The following is a 19,081-nucleotide window of genomic DNA, read 5'->3' as shown; positions in this document are numbered from 1 at the left end:
GTTCCCCTACCAACCCATTTACCCACCTAGCCCACCTTGCATCAACCAAATCTTTCACTTTGGAATCAACCGATCTAACTTATTCGGTACGCTACACTTAAAGCCAACTTCGTACCAGCCTGTTACAAGCATTATGCATCTTGAAATCATTACTGTTTCTTCGAAGTTTAGGAGCTCTAACGCTAAGAAAATGGAGCACGCGAGTCTTTTAATTTCTTATATTTCACATTTTATTCAGGAATGTCAAGAGTTTGGCAGACATTTATAAAAAGTAGATTTACGGAAATTGTATGCAAAAAAGAACAAAAATAATGTACGAAAGAAATGGCAAGGGAAATGTGAAGGAGATGGTAATCGGATTACGTAGAAGCGAAATTGAAAGCATGCAAGACTGCTTATTCAGCTTGATTAGAGGCTACTTCAATATCACAAACGTCATCATTTCGAACTTTAATAACTTCACTGGCTCTCTTAAGGGTGTCAAGCTGCTCTTTCTCCGTGGATAGTAGCTGCCTCCTACTGAGACACCTCTCGACGTCTGCGAGTGTTATGTCCATCTCGAACACGATCTCGTTGCTGCACTTTCTTCTTTCGTGCTTCGCCTCTTCGAAGGGAGTGGAGGTGATCTCTATACATATTTCCGCACTGCCGTCGTCTTCCTCGGTTATTCTTTTCACTTTGCTGTTAATGATTTTGCAAATATCGCGCCAAAGATTTCTTTTGTTAGGATGTAAGTCTTCGACAAATCGTTGAAAGCTCTGCCAATCCATCTCTTCTGTACTTTCGAGAACTTTTCGATAAAGCAACAATATGTCCTTCAGATTGTTTGTGTACCTTGTATCGTCATGTATCAGATTTCTTAACGACGATTCATTGTAAATGATTCGCCGGGTGATACTTGGAGGGATATTAGGAAATGAACTATTTCCAAGAGAACCTGAAGATTTAGTACTTCCACCTAACTCTTTGGATTTCATGGATTTTATGGACTTGAGACTTTTAAAGGAATCGAATAAGTGCTTCCTGAAACGTTTCTCGCTTCCGTGTATGTCAATATGTTTTGATGTATTTATTTTATCTTTTATCGAGTCTCTACTATTCCACAGCTTGAAACTACCACTGATTATATTTGATATAGTCCGTTTATCCGAATGATGGTGTTTGGTTTTATTCTTCGATGATGATTTGTACGTTTTCTTTACACTATAATTTTCTGCATTATGTTGTCCATCGATCGACGTCGGTGTACAGTAAACTGATTTCTCATTAGCCCAGAATGCATCAGGTTCTACGTTTAACACAATCGTAGAAGGTTTCGAAGTATCCGAGTTTTTATACGTTTCATCTTGAATACAATTAGTACTTTGGGGAACTTTTACCCATTCACGTATCATGTTTTCAGCAGACGAGGAACTAACAACTGTGGTATTACTTTCATTAGCCTGTACCAACGTACGAGATGCTGTAATACAATTTTCCAACGAATCATCTTCTATTAAACACGTTGGACTTCTAAACTGTTTCATATTTCCAATAGGATCGTCACGTTTGGGATGTTTTAAATGCTTTTGAGAATCGATGCAGGAGATTCTTGGGCTTTTCTCGCTATTTCTTTCGATCATATTCGATGCCATCAATTTATCGAGTATTAAAAATTCTGAATTTAAACACGGATTGTAATTCCGTGCATTGTGTAAAACGAAACTGCGTCTATCGGTAGGTTGTCTAGAATGTACGTACGTGCTCTCATCTAATTGCGAAACCAATTCTTTCTTCCTTCTCTCTATTGATTCGGGACGCTCTCGTGCCAAGTACGTCACTTCATTAGCAGACGAAGTTATGTCGTTCATGACGTTGTTTGGTTGGTTCTGTTTACTCTCTGCGCTTTGTCTGCTATTTAAAGATGTATAATTTTGCGATACCGAGTTATCAATACGGGATTTCGGATGTTCATATAGAATGTCTCTTAAAACCTTCTCATTACACTCGTTGAAATTTAGCTGATCTTTGTCCGACGTTTGCCAATCGTCTAGTTTATTTCTCGGTATGGACTTTTCTTTATAGTCTACGGGATTGAAATATCTACCGTACAAAGAATTATTTGTAAAATCGACAGTGATATCGTTTTTAATTTTATCTTTTTCCTCGAAGTTAGAGTTAGTTTCTGCTTGTAGTTGATTCTTAGTCGTTGCCTTAACGATGTTTTTGATAGCCGATGGCTTTTCTATTTGCGAATTTTTAACGCGGTCGTGTAACTCTGTTTTACTTGTTTCTAATATTCTAGTGTTTATCGCGTTACGAGCAGAACGTGTTTCTTGAATCGTGTTATCGTGTTCGCGTTCAGCTACCATAGTTTCGATGCGTTGAGGAGCATTTATGTGGAAATTATTTTCTCGTTTCACGGTTAGACTTACCTCCCTTGAGCCATAAATTTTTCCATTATCTACTTGCTCTTTGCAAGTCGAACGATTTTCATCCTTTTGCATACCGCGGTATTTTTCAACGCGTTTCGTCCTTTCTTCCTTTTTGGGATTAATTCTCCTTATTTGTCGATAGGTTCTCGGGTCATCGTCGCCACTGCTGGTTACGTCTGAAAACATTTGCGTACTTAAAAAGTAGGAGGTGTTGGGTGGTGATGTTCGCGATTCGACAGAAATATTTGGTGGTTTAGTGCAGCTTATCACTCCGCAATGTTCGCAGATTTTCATTGACGGATCGTTCGACAGAATTTCTCCCAACGTTTGGTTGCTACATCGTATCAAAGATTGTAGCTTCACTATGATATCGCGAAATCGACGCATGGATGATAAGGAATTTTTAGGAGACGATTCTTCCAACGAGTTGCAAATTTTGTAGATAGCACCCAATTCGATTAACGGGCCAACATGATCTATGTCTTTGCAAACGTGATCATCCATTTTGCCAAAAACTTTGTTTATCGACTTCTCCATATCGGAATTACACGCGTAATATCTTAAGAGCAAATCGATATCGAATGGTCTGTCCGCGTTTCTAATCGAATCTACCCTTTGTTTGGAAGATGGAAAGCTTCTGATGTTTGACTTCAAGTTCGTGGAATACGGAATGTTCCTTTGCATGTACGAATTATTATTTTGAACGTACGAGTGGGTAACCTTTAAACTATCGCATTCGTGAATTGTGCTCAGAGTTTTTATGGAATATTTGTGAGCAGCGTCGAAAGTTGGAGTATCCGCAACAGGTTCGAAAATTCGTACTTCTATGTACTTATTCTGATCCATCTTTTATGGACACGTTCGTTTTTCGATACTAGCGGGTTGTGGTGTTATCGCTATTTTGACTTGTAAAACGTTGGTATATCCCTTTTACGTTATAGTTAATAATACAATCCATTTTATGACATTCATTGCATGCAAATTTGACAAAGATTCAAGTCATATGTATGAATTTTCCTTTAAAACGTTTGATAAGCGAGTGTTTCTTAATTTTTTAGTACTTTAATCCGATTCAGTTCGAAGTTGAGGTTACATCGGTAATTCTATTGTAATACAAACTGCGTTTTAAAATTTTAAAGATCAAGTCTATTGATAGATGATTGATATTGACTTATACATTTAATTTAATGAAATACTTAATAAAAAGAGAAAAAGATTATTCTATAAATTAAGCGGGCAACACCTTGCTTTTTTGGTGCTAAAATGAAAATAAACGTTCAACGTCTTCTGACATTTTCCGCAACACGTGCAAACATTTTATAAGTTCACTTTAGAGTGTCGGTAACCCTATACAAATTTCGTACTTGATTCATGTTTGAACTTATTATTAATCAATTTACCAAATAAACTTTAAACAGATAGAGAGTAAATTTTAAAAATAAAAATAAACGTACACCACACCTAGCAAAATTCAAGTGCATACATATTTGCCATGCGTATAGAAAATCTGACGATCATTTCCGACAGCTACGATTTCAGTTCTCTGTCGAGTTGATAATGCCTCAAATTATGGTCGAAGCTTTTGCAAGAAGTTTAATCGACAAGATAATGCTGGAAGCTTTTGACGTGGTTGATACAAATGATCGTAAGCAGTTATCATCTTATGAAGGCAGTATTTGATTAAATCTTATTTTATCCAATATATAGATACGATATGCGAAATGTTACATATTATGTTTCAATAATTGCCTTTCTTTTTGTGCTAGAATAAACGTGCTTAACTTGTAGCTCATTATTTTAATTATTGGTAGAAGGTATTATTAACAGAATTAATTTTAACAAATTGAAATTATTGAACAATAATGTTGTCAGAAAAATTGCAAATGCTGGATCATCAACAAGAATCCGCTGGAAATCAATCGCAGATCACGCGAACAATGCTACAAATACAAGATCGTTTGAGCATAGATCACGACGAACCGGAAACCACAGAATTAATAGAAAAGATGGTGCTTGGTTTACGTAATCTGCAAATCGGAGATTCCACTTCCGTGCCCTACCATATATCCAAATTAGAAAAACAGGTAAATGGAAACAGCATTGTTAAAAGTGCAAATAATTTTGGGGTTGGCGATAAGAAAATAATTATTCTCCAAGTGGTTCTTTCCAACGTTCAATTCATTAAACAGGTAAAACACGTTGTACGCAACATTGAAAATGTTTCACACGCAGCAGAGCCGACCAATTTTGTGGAAATGCACACGACTCAGGGTCAGGGTGATGTGCATCAAATAATGCACGATGCTGTTATCGAAACCGCAACAGATCCAACGTGCACTCGTCTGGAGAAGGAACTTGAAAACTCGAACGAAGCGACTAGAGTATCTATCAATTTACTTTACCAAATGATCGAGGAACTTGAAACGAAAATGGAAGAATCCGAGCAAAGGAAAGAAGATGTATCGGAAACTGTTAGCAAAGAAAAGATCGAGGTTTGGGAGGAAACGGAAGAACAGTTTATAAGGAGCATCGAAAGTATCGATGATCCTGATCAGAATAACATGGATCTTATACCCGAGAACGACGTTAGGAGCAACGTATGTGATTTTGCGTACGAAGAAATTACATCTTCGTTCGTCGCATCTTCAACGCCTTTCACGAAGAATGCCTCATTGGAGGACGTAACAATCGAGGAAATTGCGTCCTCGGCCCTATCTGATCAGGAGGAAGGTCGTTCGTTGGAAGATAAAACGTGCAGTAAAACGAAGAAATTGACTCACAATGAAACACAATCGGAAGATCAGAAGAGAAAGGGTATTTTAAGTAGAACGCGGAAATTATTGCGAACCATTTTTGGCCGTCGGAAGAAATGAGTCAAACGTCGGCTCGGCGTTCAAATTCTTTCCTCGACGGAGTTATGGAACGATCGGATGTACAACATCTAAATATCCACTTGTAAACCTAGTTTTTAAGAGAGAAACGCGCTGGTTGTTCGCGTCGAGTTGATAAAAATAACTCCCTAGTTTAGCCATCAGCTGGCCACGCGTCCGGTATAGTCTACGTACGCCAAGCTCTTACGAAGTTATACGAGACGTGAAATAAATTCCACGCGTTCCTAGGAACACCGTGGAGGAAAAGATGTATCTTAAAAATTTTATACAATACAGTAACTTTTTTGGTAATCACATGTATCTTTGATTTATCGAACGATCGCTGGACGTAAAAGGCGAAGATCGGTGATATTAAGGGCGCGATGGGTATACGAGATCGAAGGCCGTCCAGTGTTTATTTTTGTTTGTCGCATGTACTCTGCGTTACAGATCTGGCAGCCATGACATACGAACGGTATCACCGAAAACCATTTATCGTAACAAGGAAGCACAGCTTCTAAACCGCGTTGTCTCTCGAACTGTTTTTGGACCGCAGCGTTGCCAATACCCTCTTCGTCCGAACCGAGCTTTTCGAGCTGGTTCTCCTTGTAATTCGCGTGATCACTGCGCCATCTACAGAAATAAAATAAATAAATTTGGTAACACCCGATACCACTTCTGGTTTACGCTCCGTTCAGTTAACATCTAGCAGTACCAGACACGTTACAATGGTAAGCTCTTGATTTTCTCCTCCAAGTTTCGATATACGACGAAAATTTTATCCATAAATCCATCGTTTAATTTAGTTTAATTTAGTTTCCACTCCTTTTTAGTATTCTTAAAGTTTCTTTTCACACTTTTAAAGGATATATGTTTTTAATTATTTAATAATTTAGTTATGTCGTTATTGAGAATTCCTTTAAGAGAAACTTTCCTACGATATATTTTATATCGATAGATTTCCCTTTAAAATGTTTTGTATTTTAATATAATTTTTATAAATAATAAGGATAATAAATAGTATAGCGTGATAATTTGTGAATATTTAATGATATCTCTTTTGCATTACAGGCAGATCTCAGTGCAAAGGACGTCGAAAGTGAGTAAAACATATGGAAAATACTTGGTTTGTGTATACGTGTTTGATCTTAACTGTGCAATAGAAATAATAGGCAGAATTTTAAGGAATAGCAAACAACCAATTATAAGATACATTTTAAACTAACAGTGAACTATCGAGTGAATACCGCGAGTAATTTCATGTGTGACGAAACGCAGGAAAAAGTGAGGGAAATTTAAAGATCGAAGAAAGATGTGTTTATGACACGGTTTTTCCAAGAATATAAAATATTATCGTAGATTGAAGAACATGATATTCCTCGTTAAATAAAGTTACGCGATAATCGATTTCTCACCACAATACATATTATATTTAAAACGCGTTAAACTTACGCGGCTGCGAGGGAAACGGTACGTCTAAAATTCGTTCGAATTATTTCGTAATTACGTTTGGAATTCACAATACGGTTCTAAGTGTAAGTAGTAAGTAACTTGATGTACCGCGTGAAAAATATTACGTAATCGTTAGTATTCGGTAAAACGGAGGTGTAATCACCCCGAACGGGAAGCGCCATTTCAAAAATAGTTAGTACCGTGTTCTTATATGGCTCGGCGGGGGTAATCTGACCCACTACTACTTCCACCAGTAGGTTCTTGAATCGGTCGCTGGGTGGGAGCCGCTCAGTCTCAAAATAGAACAATATTTTTGAACCAGGTACGCACGAACAACCACGCTTCAGCTGATATTAACCCAGATTTCACTTAGCATATACCTACGTTCTTAATTTAAAATCGACATTGACATTTTTTTAATCACGAAGCAAAATATTTTTTTCCAATAACTACCGCCTGTCAAGCAAACCTACCTATCACTCTTTAAATATCAAAAAGTCCTATAATCCATCAAAACAAATTTTAAAATGGACACTCGGAAGAACGACCATGAGCGATACGTAATAAGATTTTCTTTGTTTCCTCTCTTTATCAAACAGAGGCAGAATTTGCCTTTTCCATTTACGATGCCGATGGCTCGATGACTCTCGATGCCGTCAACCTTGGTGACGTACTTCGGGCCCTCAACCTGAATCCTACAAACGCCAGCATAGAAAAACTTGGAGGAACGAAAAAGAAGGGCGAGAAGATGCTGAAGCTCGACGAATTCTTGCCGATCTACAGCCAGTGCAAAAAGGACAAGGATCAGGGATGCTACGAAGATTTTCTCGAATGTTTGAAACTATACGATAAACAGGAAAATGGAACTATGATGGCTGCTGAACTTTCACACACACTGCTTGCGCTCGGTATTATAATTATCCTATATTTCATCATCGTCGATTAGAGAAAAATATTACTCGTAGGCGTATGCAAATAGCTTAAAATCTGTATATTTTTAACGATATCAAGGAAGTTAGTAATACGAATAGAAGTTTCAAAGTATTTTACCGCTTTTCCGACCGCTTAACATCTTTAACAAACACAAAGAGAGTAACTTCAGATTTATCTTTTATTGCAAAATTTTATTGTGCAAAATTCTATACACATATTCTGTATAATCTTTTAGGTGAGAAATTAACCGACGCGGAAGTAGAGGAAGTGCTGAAGGATTGTATGGACCCAGAAGATGATGAAGGTTTCATCCCCTATGACCGTAAGTATCGATTCGTTACAATGAAATATATGCATCTCGCGAAATAGAAGTTGAAAAGAAGCGTGTTTTACACGAGCTGCATCAGTGAGTTACATTAATGTAGAGCATCGCTAGATTAAAGAAGAGCAGCAGCGAACAATAAAATATGCGTTTGTTTAACGGTTCGTTCTACCAGTAGACGTTAATATTACAGTAGAAAATTTAAAAAGAAGATTGTCCCCTTTGTATTTTCCCATTGTACAGTGTTCAGTAGCTTAGTCCTGTAGAGTATTTTTATATAGCTGCCCAAAATGGCCAGGAAGTCAGAGGAATCGAACGATCGTTCGGGCCCCATTTCTTGTTTTCCCTACCGTTTAACATTTCCACGTTTTTTGTGTTCTACAGCATTCTTAAAGAAGATGATGGTGCTATTGTAAACAAACCAGATGTCAGTATCACAAATTTCGCCTTTCGTAAGTACACCCTGTAGCGTAACGTACATCTCCATGAGTTTTCTGTCTTTCCTCCTTATTCTCTCGCTTCTTCTTTGCCTCTTTTCACCTATGTATTAACACAATTTTCTGCCTTCTATTTGACTACGCACATGTCACATTTTATAGGACGCAACGAATCTACATGGCAGGGATGCTGAAATCGATAACCTGCTTCTCGTACAGCAACACGTACAAAAGCTTAAGATGTATTCATGCACGAGATCCGTGACTCAAGGCACTCAGTAGTGTCGTTGGCGTGCATTTCAGAAAACGATGCTCAACCTTAATCGTTTCCTCAAGTTCTCGTCGATTACAAGAAGACGGTTTCAAACTATATTTGATTATCGTACTATAATTTCTCATACTATTTTATACTATCTTATGTGTCTAAAACATTAGATATGCACAGATAGATGTACATTTTAGGTAAATTAGATATACATAGAACGATCTAGACGTTTGATATTTATTTGTGTCACGGATCTCTGTGTATCAAAAGAAAGCACTGTTTCAATCATGCCGTTTCGTTTCGACAACATTAACTCTGTTATTAATTATCTACGCTACTTCTATCAATGAAGGCGTTCATTTATTATTTAAGTTACAGGAGCTTTCTATTAATATTAATGAACAACGAGAAATTCACAAGTGTATATATAAATCATCGCAATATATCCGGGAAATTTTACGTGCCCACAGGACTTTTCGAGCTTAGAAAATTGACACAAAATGCGATATAGCATTTTCTGTAGCATCGTGATTTTGCACATGAAATTATTCTAATACTTATTGTATATTTTAAATGGTTCATATATGTGTATTCGGCACCATGTTTTATTGAGATAGCGGTACACTAGATCCGTATTTTCTTTAGAATAAGATGTTAATATCGATTGTTTTGTTTCTAGCGTTCCTTCGTAGATTGTGCGAGAAAGACAGCGAATGAAGTGGCAACGCGGCAACCATTATGCGGTATCCATCCATCGGCGAAGTTCACGTCAACGAGGAACATGTTCATTCTTCATACTTATCGTCTTACTCATCCCCTGTTAAAAAATCTCCTGGCGCTTAAGGCGCTCCACGCTTCTCATAATTCTGCACAGAACGGCGAATTCGAATCAACTTTATCTTTTGTAAAAAATGAAAAGAAACAACAGGATAAAATAAAATCTTTTAATATAAAATAAATTCATCAAAGGGAAAGATGATATGAAATACCAATCACATCTGTTTGATTTGGTTGAATGTAACGTTGTATAAGGTATATGTATTTATAATAAGAACGATGTATAATATCTTAATATATGCATTCTAACGCTGAAACAAACCGAATGAAGAGATCGGTGTTATTTTACTTCTTATCGTATTAATTTAATAAACTATGCCCTTCGTAGAACGAGGAGTGCCAAAAGTTTCACGCCGTTGACAGTCTTCCAGGGAAGTTTGAAAAGTATTTGCCGATTTGTACATCTACGTTATATTTTCACATGTTCGAATGATATAATTATAATGTAAATAAAATCATAAAAACATGTTTTGTACAAATCCAAAACGTCTATGTTTTTATATAAATTATACATCTATATCATTAAATTATCGGATTATCGTTTGATTATTATTGAAAAATCATCAAATTGGCAGCCAGCAAGTCATTTTATCTAGTACTGGTATAATTTTATTTTGTTCTGAAAATTTCATGAACTTGGTCCAACAATTCCTATCACGTGCCTTACATCCTACCTATTTGAAAATATTTATAGTAACTTTTATAATCATCTAAAAATACCTATAATAATTTTAGTCACTTATTTCTACTACTATTTTTTTAGTTAAAATATAACATTGATTTTGAACAAAAACAAATTTAAGGGAACGGAGAAACTGTATATTTCTGTACATTTTTAACCATACGATAAACAATTTAAAAATTGATCGATAATTTGTTAACTGAATTGAACCATGAATGAGAAACATTGTTCTCGGTGGCGAAAAAACGAGGGGTAGCGGTCTACTTGGCGGAAGGGTGAGTGCGCGATACTTGAATCGCATTCGCTGTCTGTTCGCTACGCGACACGGAGCACCTGAGAATCGTACGAACGGCAAGAGGTTCGTAAACGCTCGGCGATTTCCGATGGTGAGGCGTGGGGCCTTCGGGTGATCCCGGAAAGCCGGCGGTCGAGCCAGTCAGTTCAAACGCGTCGCAAGTGTCGCGCGTTCCTCAACTTTCATCGTATCTCATTGAATCGCGCATTTCCTCCCGTTGTTTCTCGAGCGATTCCCGCCGCGACGCGCGTATAACGGCGTGACGAGCAGTGCGTGGAAGTCGACCACTGCGAATACCAAGAATTCTCGCCTAACCCCAAAGAGAACGACCCTCAGTATCGTTGACCGAGAAGATGACGGATGTACAAGTGAATTCGAACAACGACGACACCGCCAGCAACTTGCAACAGAATGACGACGTCATGCAGCGAACAGGTTGGTGTTCATTATGCGCGCGATTCTCTATGTAACGCTATTTTCATGAGCCAGCCCGAACGCCGGAACACGATGAAGATCATTGGTGGAACATCAGTATCGCCATCTTGTTGAATATATACACTGTCAGAAAATCACATTCTCTTCCATAATATTTTTAACCTGATTCGCTATGCATATATTCATTAGTATTACTACTATTATTGTTAAAAGATTCGATTCATCCAAAAAGGAAACCATTCAAGAATATGGTTTAAATATTCTATGTTAAAAGGGATGTTTGTTTTTCATTGGTTAGGGGTGTGAGTTTATGGATTATTTCAAGGGATTTGAACGATAAAGGGAAACGGGTTGCAGCGGACATGTTTACTCCAGAATTTTTTTTTGTTATAGAATAATACACGATTATTATTGGTTTATGGTATAATTCGCCAGATTGATCGATCGTGTTAAAGTGCTGAAAATATACTCGGTTAATTATTGTAACGTATCTAAAAGCAAAAAAGGTTCTAAAGAATTTCTGTAACAAAGATAATTAGCTGAGATTTAGATAAATCCAAAGACAACGATAATATAACATATCTATTGGTTAAAAGATAATAAACGCTTGTTATGATAAAGTCTGTAACATTAAAACAAAATGTTTGACTATGATTAATATAAAAGCATGGATTAGGATAGGTAAGTTATCTTTTCCCTCGGTTTAATAAAATTTGATGCTTCGTTTTACTAAAAATCCTATAAAAGGCATCGTTGATTTTCTCGATTATATCTACACATAGCGTTGTCTCTACCAACTATATCTGTAATACTAATCGCAGAATTAAGAGACACTCTAACATGCACATGTTTACTGTTGAAGACTGTACAGTGGCCTCGGTGTCCGGGGGCATTAGACTCAAAGCGATGAGAAAACCCGGCACATAATATTGAATCGTAAGACTGGGAAGTCTTTTAGATGCTGATTAATTTAATGCAGCGTGTTGTCAGGCGCCCATGCATAATTAATTCCACATCTCGTGCTCGATTTACGCGAATCAAGATAATCGTGGTCTACCATTGTTGTTCGTTGTACAAAGTCTGTGCGAAGTCTATGCGAAGTCGCTTTAAGAGGAAACAGGCAACAAGGGGAAATCTTTCGGCACATTATTTCAGAATATAAATGTTTTAAAAATCGTATAACGAGGGTTTAAAGTCGCGTATCGAGGTAAATCTTCGTTTTAGATTCGAAGTAATAACGAAACGCTAATCGCGAAACGTTATTAATATCTACATACAAAATTGGTAACGAGAAATGAAAAGTTTGTCATCGTGAGGTTCTCTTAATGTATCTTGAAACGAATGTACATCACGCGAATGTCACATTGCCATTCAACTCACTAAGTTAATTCGGGAAATTGTCATGACTGTGACTATTGCAAATTACTAATTTAAGCATCGTTGCATCACCACCATCAACAGGGCGAAAAAATCCACTGAGAGGAAGGCTATATCGTGTGTCAATTAGGAAATTGCCGAACGTCAATGAAATAACGATGTTTCGTGGGTGTATAATTGTGGAATTAACCGGGCTCACCTTCGATGATCAGCTCGAAACCTTAATCGAATGACCCTCTCTTGGTGTTCAAATGGAGTAACACTTTGGTCGAACTGGCATCCGCAATTTGTTCCACACTTCCGGAGAACTTGCAATACGAAGAGAACCCTACGGTTATCCCGACTGTAATTTCCAATGTCTGCGTACACAATGTTCACACATCCGTTATACTTCCAACAAACCGATTATTCTTCACGAATATATCAACATTATTGTCATAGTCATTTCGAATATCCAATAATAAAAAAAAAAAAAATTGCCGGAACGTATGGAGTAAAAATGTTTAAAGCACGTTCGATGCGAATTAAATTTCTAAAGGAAAAAAAGAACTTCTTAACAGGTCTACAAGCGTTTAGACAATTTTTTGCGTTGTTGGCACGCAGTTACTTAGAAACAATAGGTACGGATATATACATTTTCTCGAATAAACCTCTACAAACGATCAGACTAAAATGAATGGTTTGTTAAGTTTTACGCGCATGACTAATACGCGAGTACCTATCGTTACGCGAATGCTTATCGTTACACGAGTAGGGGGCCAAGGTCCTTCTCGTTACCCATGTCCCGCTTTACGCCCTGCCGTGCATCGTAATTATTAGAACGATTTGCATCGTACTCTCCAGTGCCGAATGTTTATACAAGAATATTATCCGTATCGATCCCAGTCATCTTTCTCTTAATAAACATACTTCATAAATATATTACAAATGTACGAAGAATACAACTTTGCTTCAGTAATAAAATGGAATAAAATCTGCAATTCTTAAGCAAAGTGTTCTCATAAACATCAATATCTGGAATGCATAATTGACAATTTCTTGTATTTTCAATATCGCAACAATGGTTTCCTGCAGATTTAAATGCTCTAGAAGACCACCCGCATGTATGCCAGTAATCTGACAACAATATGTTCCTGCATATACAGCTTTTAAATCTTTAGTCTTTAAGTAGAGCTAACTGTGTGAGCAAACAACAAAGTTCGCGCTTTATTAATCTCGACCAACAAGTCGTTAAATAACGACTGAAATTTCATCCATTCCAGGAAGCTGTGATTTCATATAAAAGCAATAATATCAAGTTTGCGATAGATACTATACAAAAAATTTCTTTCTTGAAAGAAAACAGGATTTTTCGCAACGCAAATGCAGACTCAAACCTATCCTCTTAAAGATACACGCGCGAAACGATGGAACTTAATGGCCTATTAATCAAAGAGCCAGAAATAATCAAAAAGATAATGTAACATCAGCCTTTTGCTTGTCTCTAATAACAACTTATGTGTTACTTTCAAAATGACATTCCGTTTTAGCATTGGATTTTAGGATTGGATTTGGACGCAGAAACATTAGGTTGCAACCTTTAAAGTATTTCAGAAAGTAGGAAAGGAGAAAAAGCTTTACAAAGGCCAATAAAAAATCAATTGTATCCTTGTTGTTTGTTACCCTTGATCTCGGCGAGATATAGGCACAGGTATATCGAGTTACGAAACTGTACAAGTTGCCGATGAAAATATCGGACTAACTACTATATTGTATAGTATATAGTGCATAGTTGATAGTGTCCCGCACGAAATATTGACCAAACTCTTCGGGTGAAACGCAACCACCTGCAATTTCGTGTAATTTCATCGTGTTTGCACGTGATTAGCCGCGTTTAACTTATTAACGAGAGCAATTTCTCCGTGACCTATCGTTTAGATTTATTGAAAGTCAATGGACGATCCATTGAGAGTAGAGTTCACTGACCGGCAAAGTTCTTTGAATCTACCGACGATGAATACTCGGAAAAATGGGAGAAGCCCTCGACCCCGTCTCGTTCAAGACGCACCTACACAGCATCCGTGATTATCTACCCACTTCCAAAGCTTTGGAGGGGCTTCCTTCCTATGGAGGGTCGTATAAGCTAAAGGCACGTCGAGGCGAACTCTAATGAGCCACGCTCTGATGATTTGAGTACAATATTAAATTTGTCCCTTTGTTACCTTTTCCTTGGATGATAACAAGCGTTAAAGCGTGCCGGAAATTCGCTATAATTCCTAATAATTCGTTTCGATATTTATCGAAGAGTCGCGTGCTATACGAAACACAGTGAAGTTTCATTGGCATCATCGCTACACGATTGTCGTGGTTACGTTGGAAAGGTTTGAATTAAATTCAAAATTCTATATAGAAGTTTAGACAATTTTGCGAAATTTAAATTCAACATGAGAATCATATCTATTCTTAGAAACAGTACTTATGCCAACTCACCATTATGTAATAATTTGCCATACCTGTGTGTCTCTCGCAGCATGCTGCACTATGGCCTTGATCGCCTCTTTCCTCGATTCATTGAATTCTTAGGTAGTTTATCTGTAAAATCGACCAATGTTCGATATTTCTTTAAAATTCGAAGTCAGCTATATATTTAAGCCACGAAAGAAATTTTTTAAAAAATTTTGGACATTGTTTAAAACATTTTTCTTCTGGAACCATACGTATATCCTTATCGACTTCTAGCGAAAACCCGTATCGGATTAACAAATATCAGGTTTGCGACACGCCAATTAACATCGTTATATGGTAACATGAATAGACAGCGGCATTTCGTTTGATTTGGTGGGGTTCGTTTGTAACATTAGCATTCTGCGCTTTTTCTACAATCTCTCACCAAATTGGTAATGCAACCTAAAAAGTAAAATTTCCTTAGAATTTGGCAATAAGGGAAAGCGATAGAAATTCGTATATTACTTTAACTCGTTACTTGCCAATTCACCAAATTATTGTGCGAGGCCGAGTTCGATGACACCCGCCACAACGAATCGAGCGTAGCACGTATGGCGTTTTTGGTCACAGGATGTTGCGTTTGCGCGAACATCTCGTAACACTTATCTCCGCGTCGATCTCATGTCTAAATCGTAGATCGTGCAACGCACTTAATCTACATAAGTCAGACGATGCAAGTGGACACGGATTTCCTTAAACGAAAGTGTGGACGGCGTGTTTGGTATCAATTTATCGCGTTGAAGCCGCATTCGGACAGGCGCCCCTTCACCGATTTGTTCCGTTTTCCGTTAAAGGCTACACCACGAGCTGTAAACATGTCCTCGAAACGATTAAACCCGTAACCAATGGGGGCCGCGAATTCAAAGATACATAGGTACCCACACCCGTGCACCTGACATGTCGTTTTTACTTGTCCTGTGCAACAACCGCATACCAGTAACGCCTCGATTCTGACATACCGGTGATTACGTCAGCTTTATAATTGTATCACGCAACGCAATCGGTTTCGTCTCGCAATATTGATAAACCAGTTAAGAATAAATACTCGTTTGATGTGCACCGAATGGACCGTGATGGAAGAAATAGGTTTGTTTATCTTTCGATCGCCAAGGAGAACAGGCGCCACGATTGTTTGAAAGTCACCTTTCGATTCAGTGATATTATAGCTTAATTATCAGCCCATAACATAATATGAGTCAGTTTTCTTCAGTTATATATAAATTAAGTTTATATATTATATTCAGCGTTTACTGCCTCCTTTGTAGATAAATTTATTTTAAGTATATTTTATTCTCTATGTACATAATTCTTATAAGTGTTACATAAAGATAAATGTTATCAGTAAATGTATACTGACAAGTAATAAAAAAATGAGTTCTAGATTTAACTCACATTCGACTAAAATTTCAAAGCTGTTATATAGTATATTTACTTTCCTTCTTTTTTTTTCTTTTTTTTTTTTTTTTTTTGATTAGCATTTTATCGGAAGCGTTGGATTAATAAAGATGATATTTCTTTGTAAGCAGTAAACAATTCATTTTATTGGAAGTAAATTGCCAATTATTCTTCGTCTGTCCCACATCACGAGTAATTTATGAATTTAAGTCCTTTGCTCGCGTATGGTCATTAACTTATAATTCTCATCGTTGAAGTTCTAAAATGACATGTGAGGTGGACTAACTTTGCATATGATAATCGATGATGTCACATCTCGAGAATGAGCAGGAGTATTCACGAGTGAATCTATGATTGTCCGAGTTCCTTAACATGAAGTAGACGTATGCATAACTTTATATAACATACTTGAAAAGTGGATGACCTTTAACGTCATAATTATCGAAAATTTTAGATTCTCGAGAAACATATTCGCGCGCACGAAAAAATTTATATGTATTTTATTGTTATATTGAATTGCTGTGCAGAATATAATGCCAATTAGATAATAATAAAACGAACGGTACGGTTTTCTAAATATAAATGTAAAAATAGCAGATCTACCTTGCTTCTAGACCTCCCATTTATCTAGATGCTATTTTTTTCTCGAATTCTTTGGTAGCTTTAAAAAAATCATAGTTTATGGGAATCTGTTCCTACTACTACCATTCTTATATTTTTATTTTATTTTCGACTATCTGTTTGGACCGACGTAGTTTAGGTTTCCCTACATTCTTGGAAAAGTAATAAAATAATTTCTTTTACTATCAAGAATTAAACATTGATAATTTTGTATAATTTGTAATAAAACAATAGAACGTTTCACTGTTAGTGCATAAAAGAAGTTAATGAAAGTAGGTTATTGATATTTCTTTCAACCGAGAACAAACTTATATCACATTCGAGCGAATGTACCCTTCCCGTGTCTCGCGTAAAGCAGGAAGGGGCTGCGCGTACTCGTACAAAGGCAGAGTAAAGGGCGAGGGGTTGTGGTGAAAGAGGGGGAGAAGCAGAAGAGAGGGTTTGTACGAGCGCCAGACAGGAGAATCGATAATAAAACGACGCGACGTCGCACAGCATCCAAGCCCCACTAGGGTGGAAGCATTTTCTTTAAACGTTTAGGATTTCTCCACTTTCATAAAGAATAATCGTACTTAGATACAGATTGTCCGTGTATCGTTGTTCTACAAAAATCTCTGTAAAAATTTTTATTTATTTTATAAACTGTATATGTATATAGAAATACTTAGAAAGAAAATACATTTATAAATTAAATTATAATACGACGAATATCACAAATTTGTTTAGCTATCGTCGCTTATTCGTTTCTCAAATCACTCTGTTTTCCATCATGCTCCCAATCACAACTCGGTTGAACATTCACAAGTCAGTTAACTTACGTTTATTCGATTACATCAATACAGATCTAATGCAATTAGTTTTAATAATTAATATAATTATTATTAATTTTAATAATGATACATATCGTATAAAAATTAATTAATAACTAATACATTAGTTCAAAAAGGTATTAAAGACTCGCTTTGTTTTAATATTTATGTTTACCGAAGTGATACATTAGTAAAAATATTCAAGTCGCGAAATATAGGTACAGTTCTACTAGTTGCAAGCGAAAGATGAAAAAGCAAAAAGAATTAATAAGTGCCAGCTAACGAGTGATGCAGCTGGTGACGCGAACAATAGGAGAAAAAGCACAAATTTGCATATGTCCCTAAAGCCTAAAAGAACTGTAAACCAACAATAGAAGAAAAAAAACAAACGGTGGAAAAAATTGTAGACAGGAAACTACAGACTCTGATTAGAAATAAGCAAGTCATACTTTGTTATAAATATTTATTCGATCCTTAAATGGCGAGAAATGCGAACATTTATTCACATTTATTATACAATGATTCCATTCAGGGTATCGAAACCGATTTAATTACTTGTAACATCGTTTACGCGACACCGTTAATATCTTAATAAGATAACCGATCCTCTTTAAGTTACTTCATACGATTGGTGGACACACCCTTGTCAATTATCATTATAGCTCTCGATGTCGAGGCGTAACTGATTGTTGGAGTAAGATCACCAATGTGCTATATCGTCTTACCGGTAATTGTATGACGTACGACTAATGGACCAAATCGTTGTCTCAGTCGTAGAATTATTTGTCGTTTAATGGCCAAAAACTTGTTGCATCATTGGCATCCAGTAAAAAGAAGATCATAGGTAAAAAAGATCTTTCGCTGATTGAACAAATGAAATTCTCAAACGACTCGATGAAGTTCTTTTTAATAGGTTCAACCTTTTGCTGTTTCGTTCAATTTTGACCGCAAATGAAGCTTCTTCGAATGGGAAAGTAAAGTTTACTTCGTTTATTTTACTTCGGCTCGTCGCGTTTTCATTTTTTTGTATACGTTATAATTATGTGACATCATTGGATAATGTTCTTACACTTCCGCACTAGTGACAAGTTGAGCATTTTAAATACATAATGCTCGATAAACTCTATTGGACCATGGCGTTTAAGTCGAAGATACAATTCAAAAGGCGTTAGATCGGTGGAATTTAGGCTACCTACGTAATTAGCAAAGATAACTTTTAAGTGTCGTGAATCGACCAACGCTAGGTATCTAAATGTAGATAACTCTCATGACGAAGAGGGGATAAAAGACAAAAAGAGAGAATGCGTAGCGACGTGTGCATCTGCGTGTTGCGTAGGAGTGTTTGTACGTAAGATGGTCAAATCTAACTACTTTAAACAAGTATCAGTCTACAATACACGCTCTAAGAATAGCATTAGTGTCACCTTTACTTTTTTCTCTGACTAATCCTCAT

General features: G+C 36.7%; 4 protein-coding genes across 6 annotated transcripts in view; 3 read left to right on the top strand and 1 right to left on the bottom strand.

Annotated features, from left to right (window-relative positions):
* Positions 1-204: 204 nt before the first annotated feature.
* On the bottom strand, positions 205-3,349 carry LOC132911681 (uncharacterized). Its single transcript, XM_060968460.1, has one exon. It carries the CDS (start codon positions 3,258-3,260, stop codon positions 396-398), a length of 2,865 nt encoding a protein of 954 aa, XP_060824443.1. The 5' UTR covers positions 3,261-3,349; the 3' UTR covers positions 205-395.
* LOC132911698 (uncharacterized) lies at positions 3,310-5,763 on the top strand. Its single transcript, XM_060968545.1, has 3 exons — positions 3,310-4,059; positions 4,287-4,498; positions 4,604-5,763. The coding sequence occupies exons 1-3, from the start codon at positions 3,972-3,974 to the stop codon at positions 5,285-5,287; spliced, it is 984 nt and encodes a 327-aa protein (XP_060824528.1). The 5' UTR covers positions 3,310-3,971; the 3' UTR covers positions 5,288-5,763.
* Positions 5,764-5,888: 125 nt separating this feature from the next.
* On the top strand, positions 5,889-9,800 carry LOC132911712 (myosin light chain alkali). Of its 3 annotated transcripts, XM_060968572.1 has the most exons (6): positions 5,889-6,015; positions 6,356-6,383; positions 7,336-7,644; positions 7,905-7,991; positions 8,376-8,443; positions 9,373-9,800. In XM_060968572.1, the coding sequence occupies exons 1-5, from the start codon at positions 6,013-6,015 to the stop codon at positions 8,405-8,407; spliced, it is 459 nt and encodes a 152-aa protein (XP_060824555.1). In that variant the 5' UTR covers positions 5,889-6,012; the 3' UTR covers positions 8,408-8,443; positions 9,373-9,800. The 3 variants fall into 3 exon arrangements, with proteins under 3 accessions (XP_060824555.1, XP_060824554.1, XP_060824556.1); XM_060968571.1 differs by lacking the exon at positions 8,376-8,443; XM_060968573.1 differs by lacking the exons at positions 5,889-6,015; positions 6,356-6,383; positions 8,376-8,443 and adding an exon at positions 6,948-7,058.
* An 817-nt stretch (positions 9,801-10,617) lies between these two features.
* The window catches only part of LOC132911678 (serine/arginine repetitive matrix protein 2), a 34,173-nt gene continuing 25,709 nt past the window's right edge, over positions 10,618-19,081 (top strand). Inside the window, exon 1 of the mRNA XM_060968455.1 lies at positions 10,618-10,942. Coding sequence (XP_060824438.1) covers positions 10,919-10,942 — 24 coding nt within the window. The 5' untranslated portion in view covers positions 10,618-10,918. The remainder of the gene's footprint in view (positions 10,943-19,081) is intronic.

The sequence above is a fragment of the Bombus pascuorum genome, chromosome 11, assembly GCF_905332965.1.
Source record: "Bombus pascuorum chromosome 11, iyBomPasc1.1, whole genome shotgun sequence".
NCBI lineage: Eukaryota > Metazoa > Arthropoda > Insecta > Hymenoptera > Apidae > Bombus > Bombus pascuorum.
Note: the sequence above shows the minus strand (reverse complement) of the source record. Positions and strands in the feature narration are given on the sequence as shown.

Coding starts and splice junctions, on each gene's coding strand:
- LOC132911712 (XM_060968571.1), top strand. Junction 7,645..7,904: donor ACACACACTGCTTGCGCTCG/GTATTATAATTA, acceptor ATAATCTTTTAG/GTGAGAAATTAACCGACGCG. Junction 7,992..9,372: donor AGGTTTCATCCCCTATGACC/GTAAGTATCGAT, acceptor TTTTGTTTCTAG/CGTTCCTTCGTAGATTGTGC.
- LOC132911681 (XM_060968460.1), bottom strand. CDS start 3,260: ATGGATCAGAATAAGTACATAGAAGTACGAATTTTCGAACCTGTTGCG.
- LOC132911698 (XM_060968545.1), top strand. CDS start 3,972: ATGCCTCAAATTATGGTCGAAGCTTTTGCAAGAAGTTTAATCGACAAG. Junction 4,060..4,286: donor CGTGGTTGATACAAATGATC/GTAAGCAGTTAT, acceptor TAATGTTGTCAG/AAAAATTGCAAATGCTGGAT. Junction 4,499..4,603: donor TATCCAAATTAGAAAAACAG/GTAAATGGAAAC, acceptor TTCATTAAACAG/GTAAAACACGTTGTACGCAA.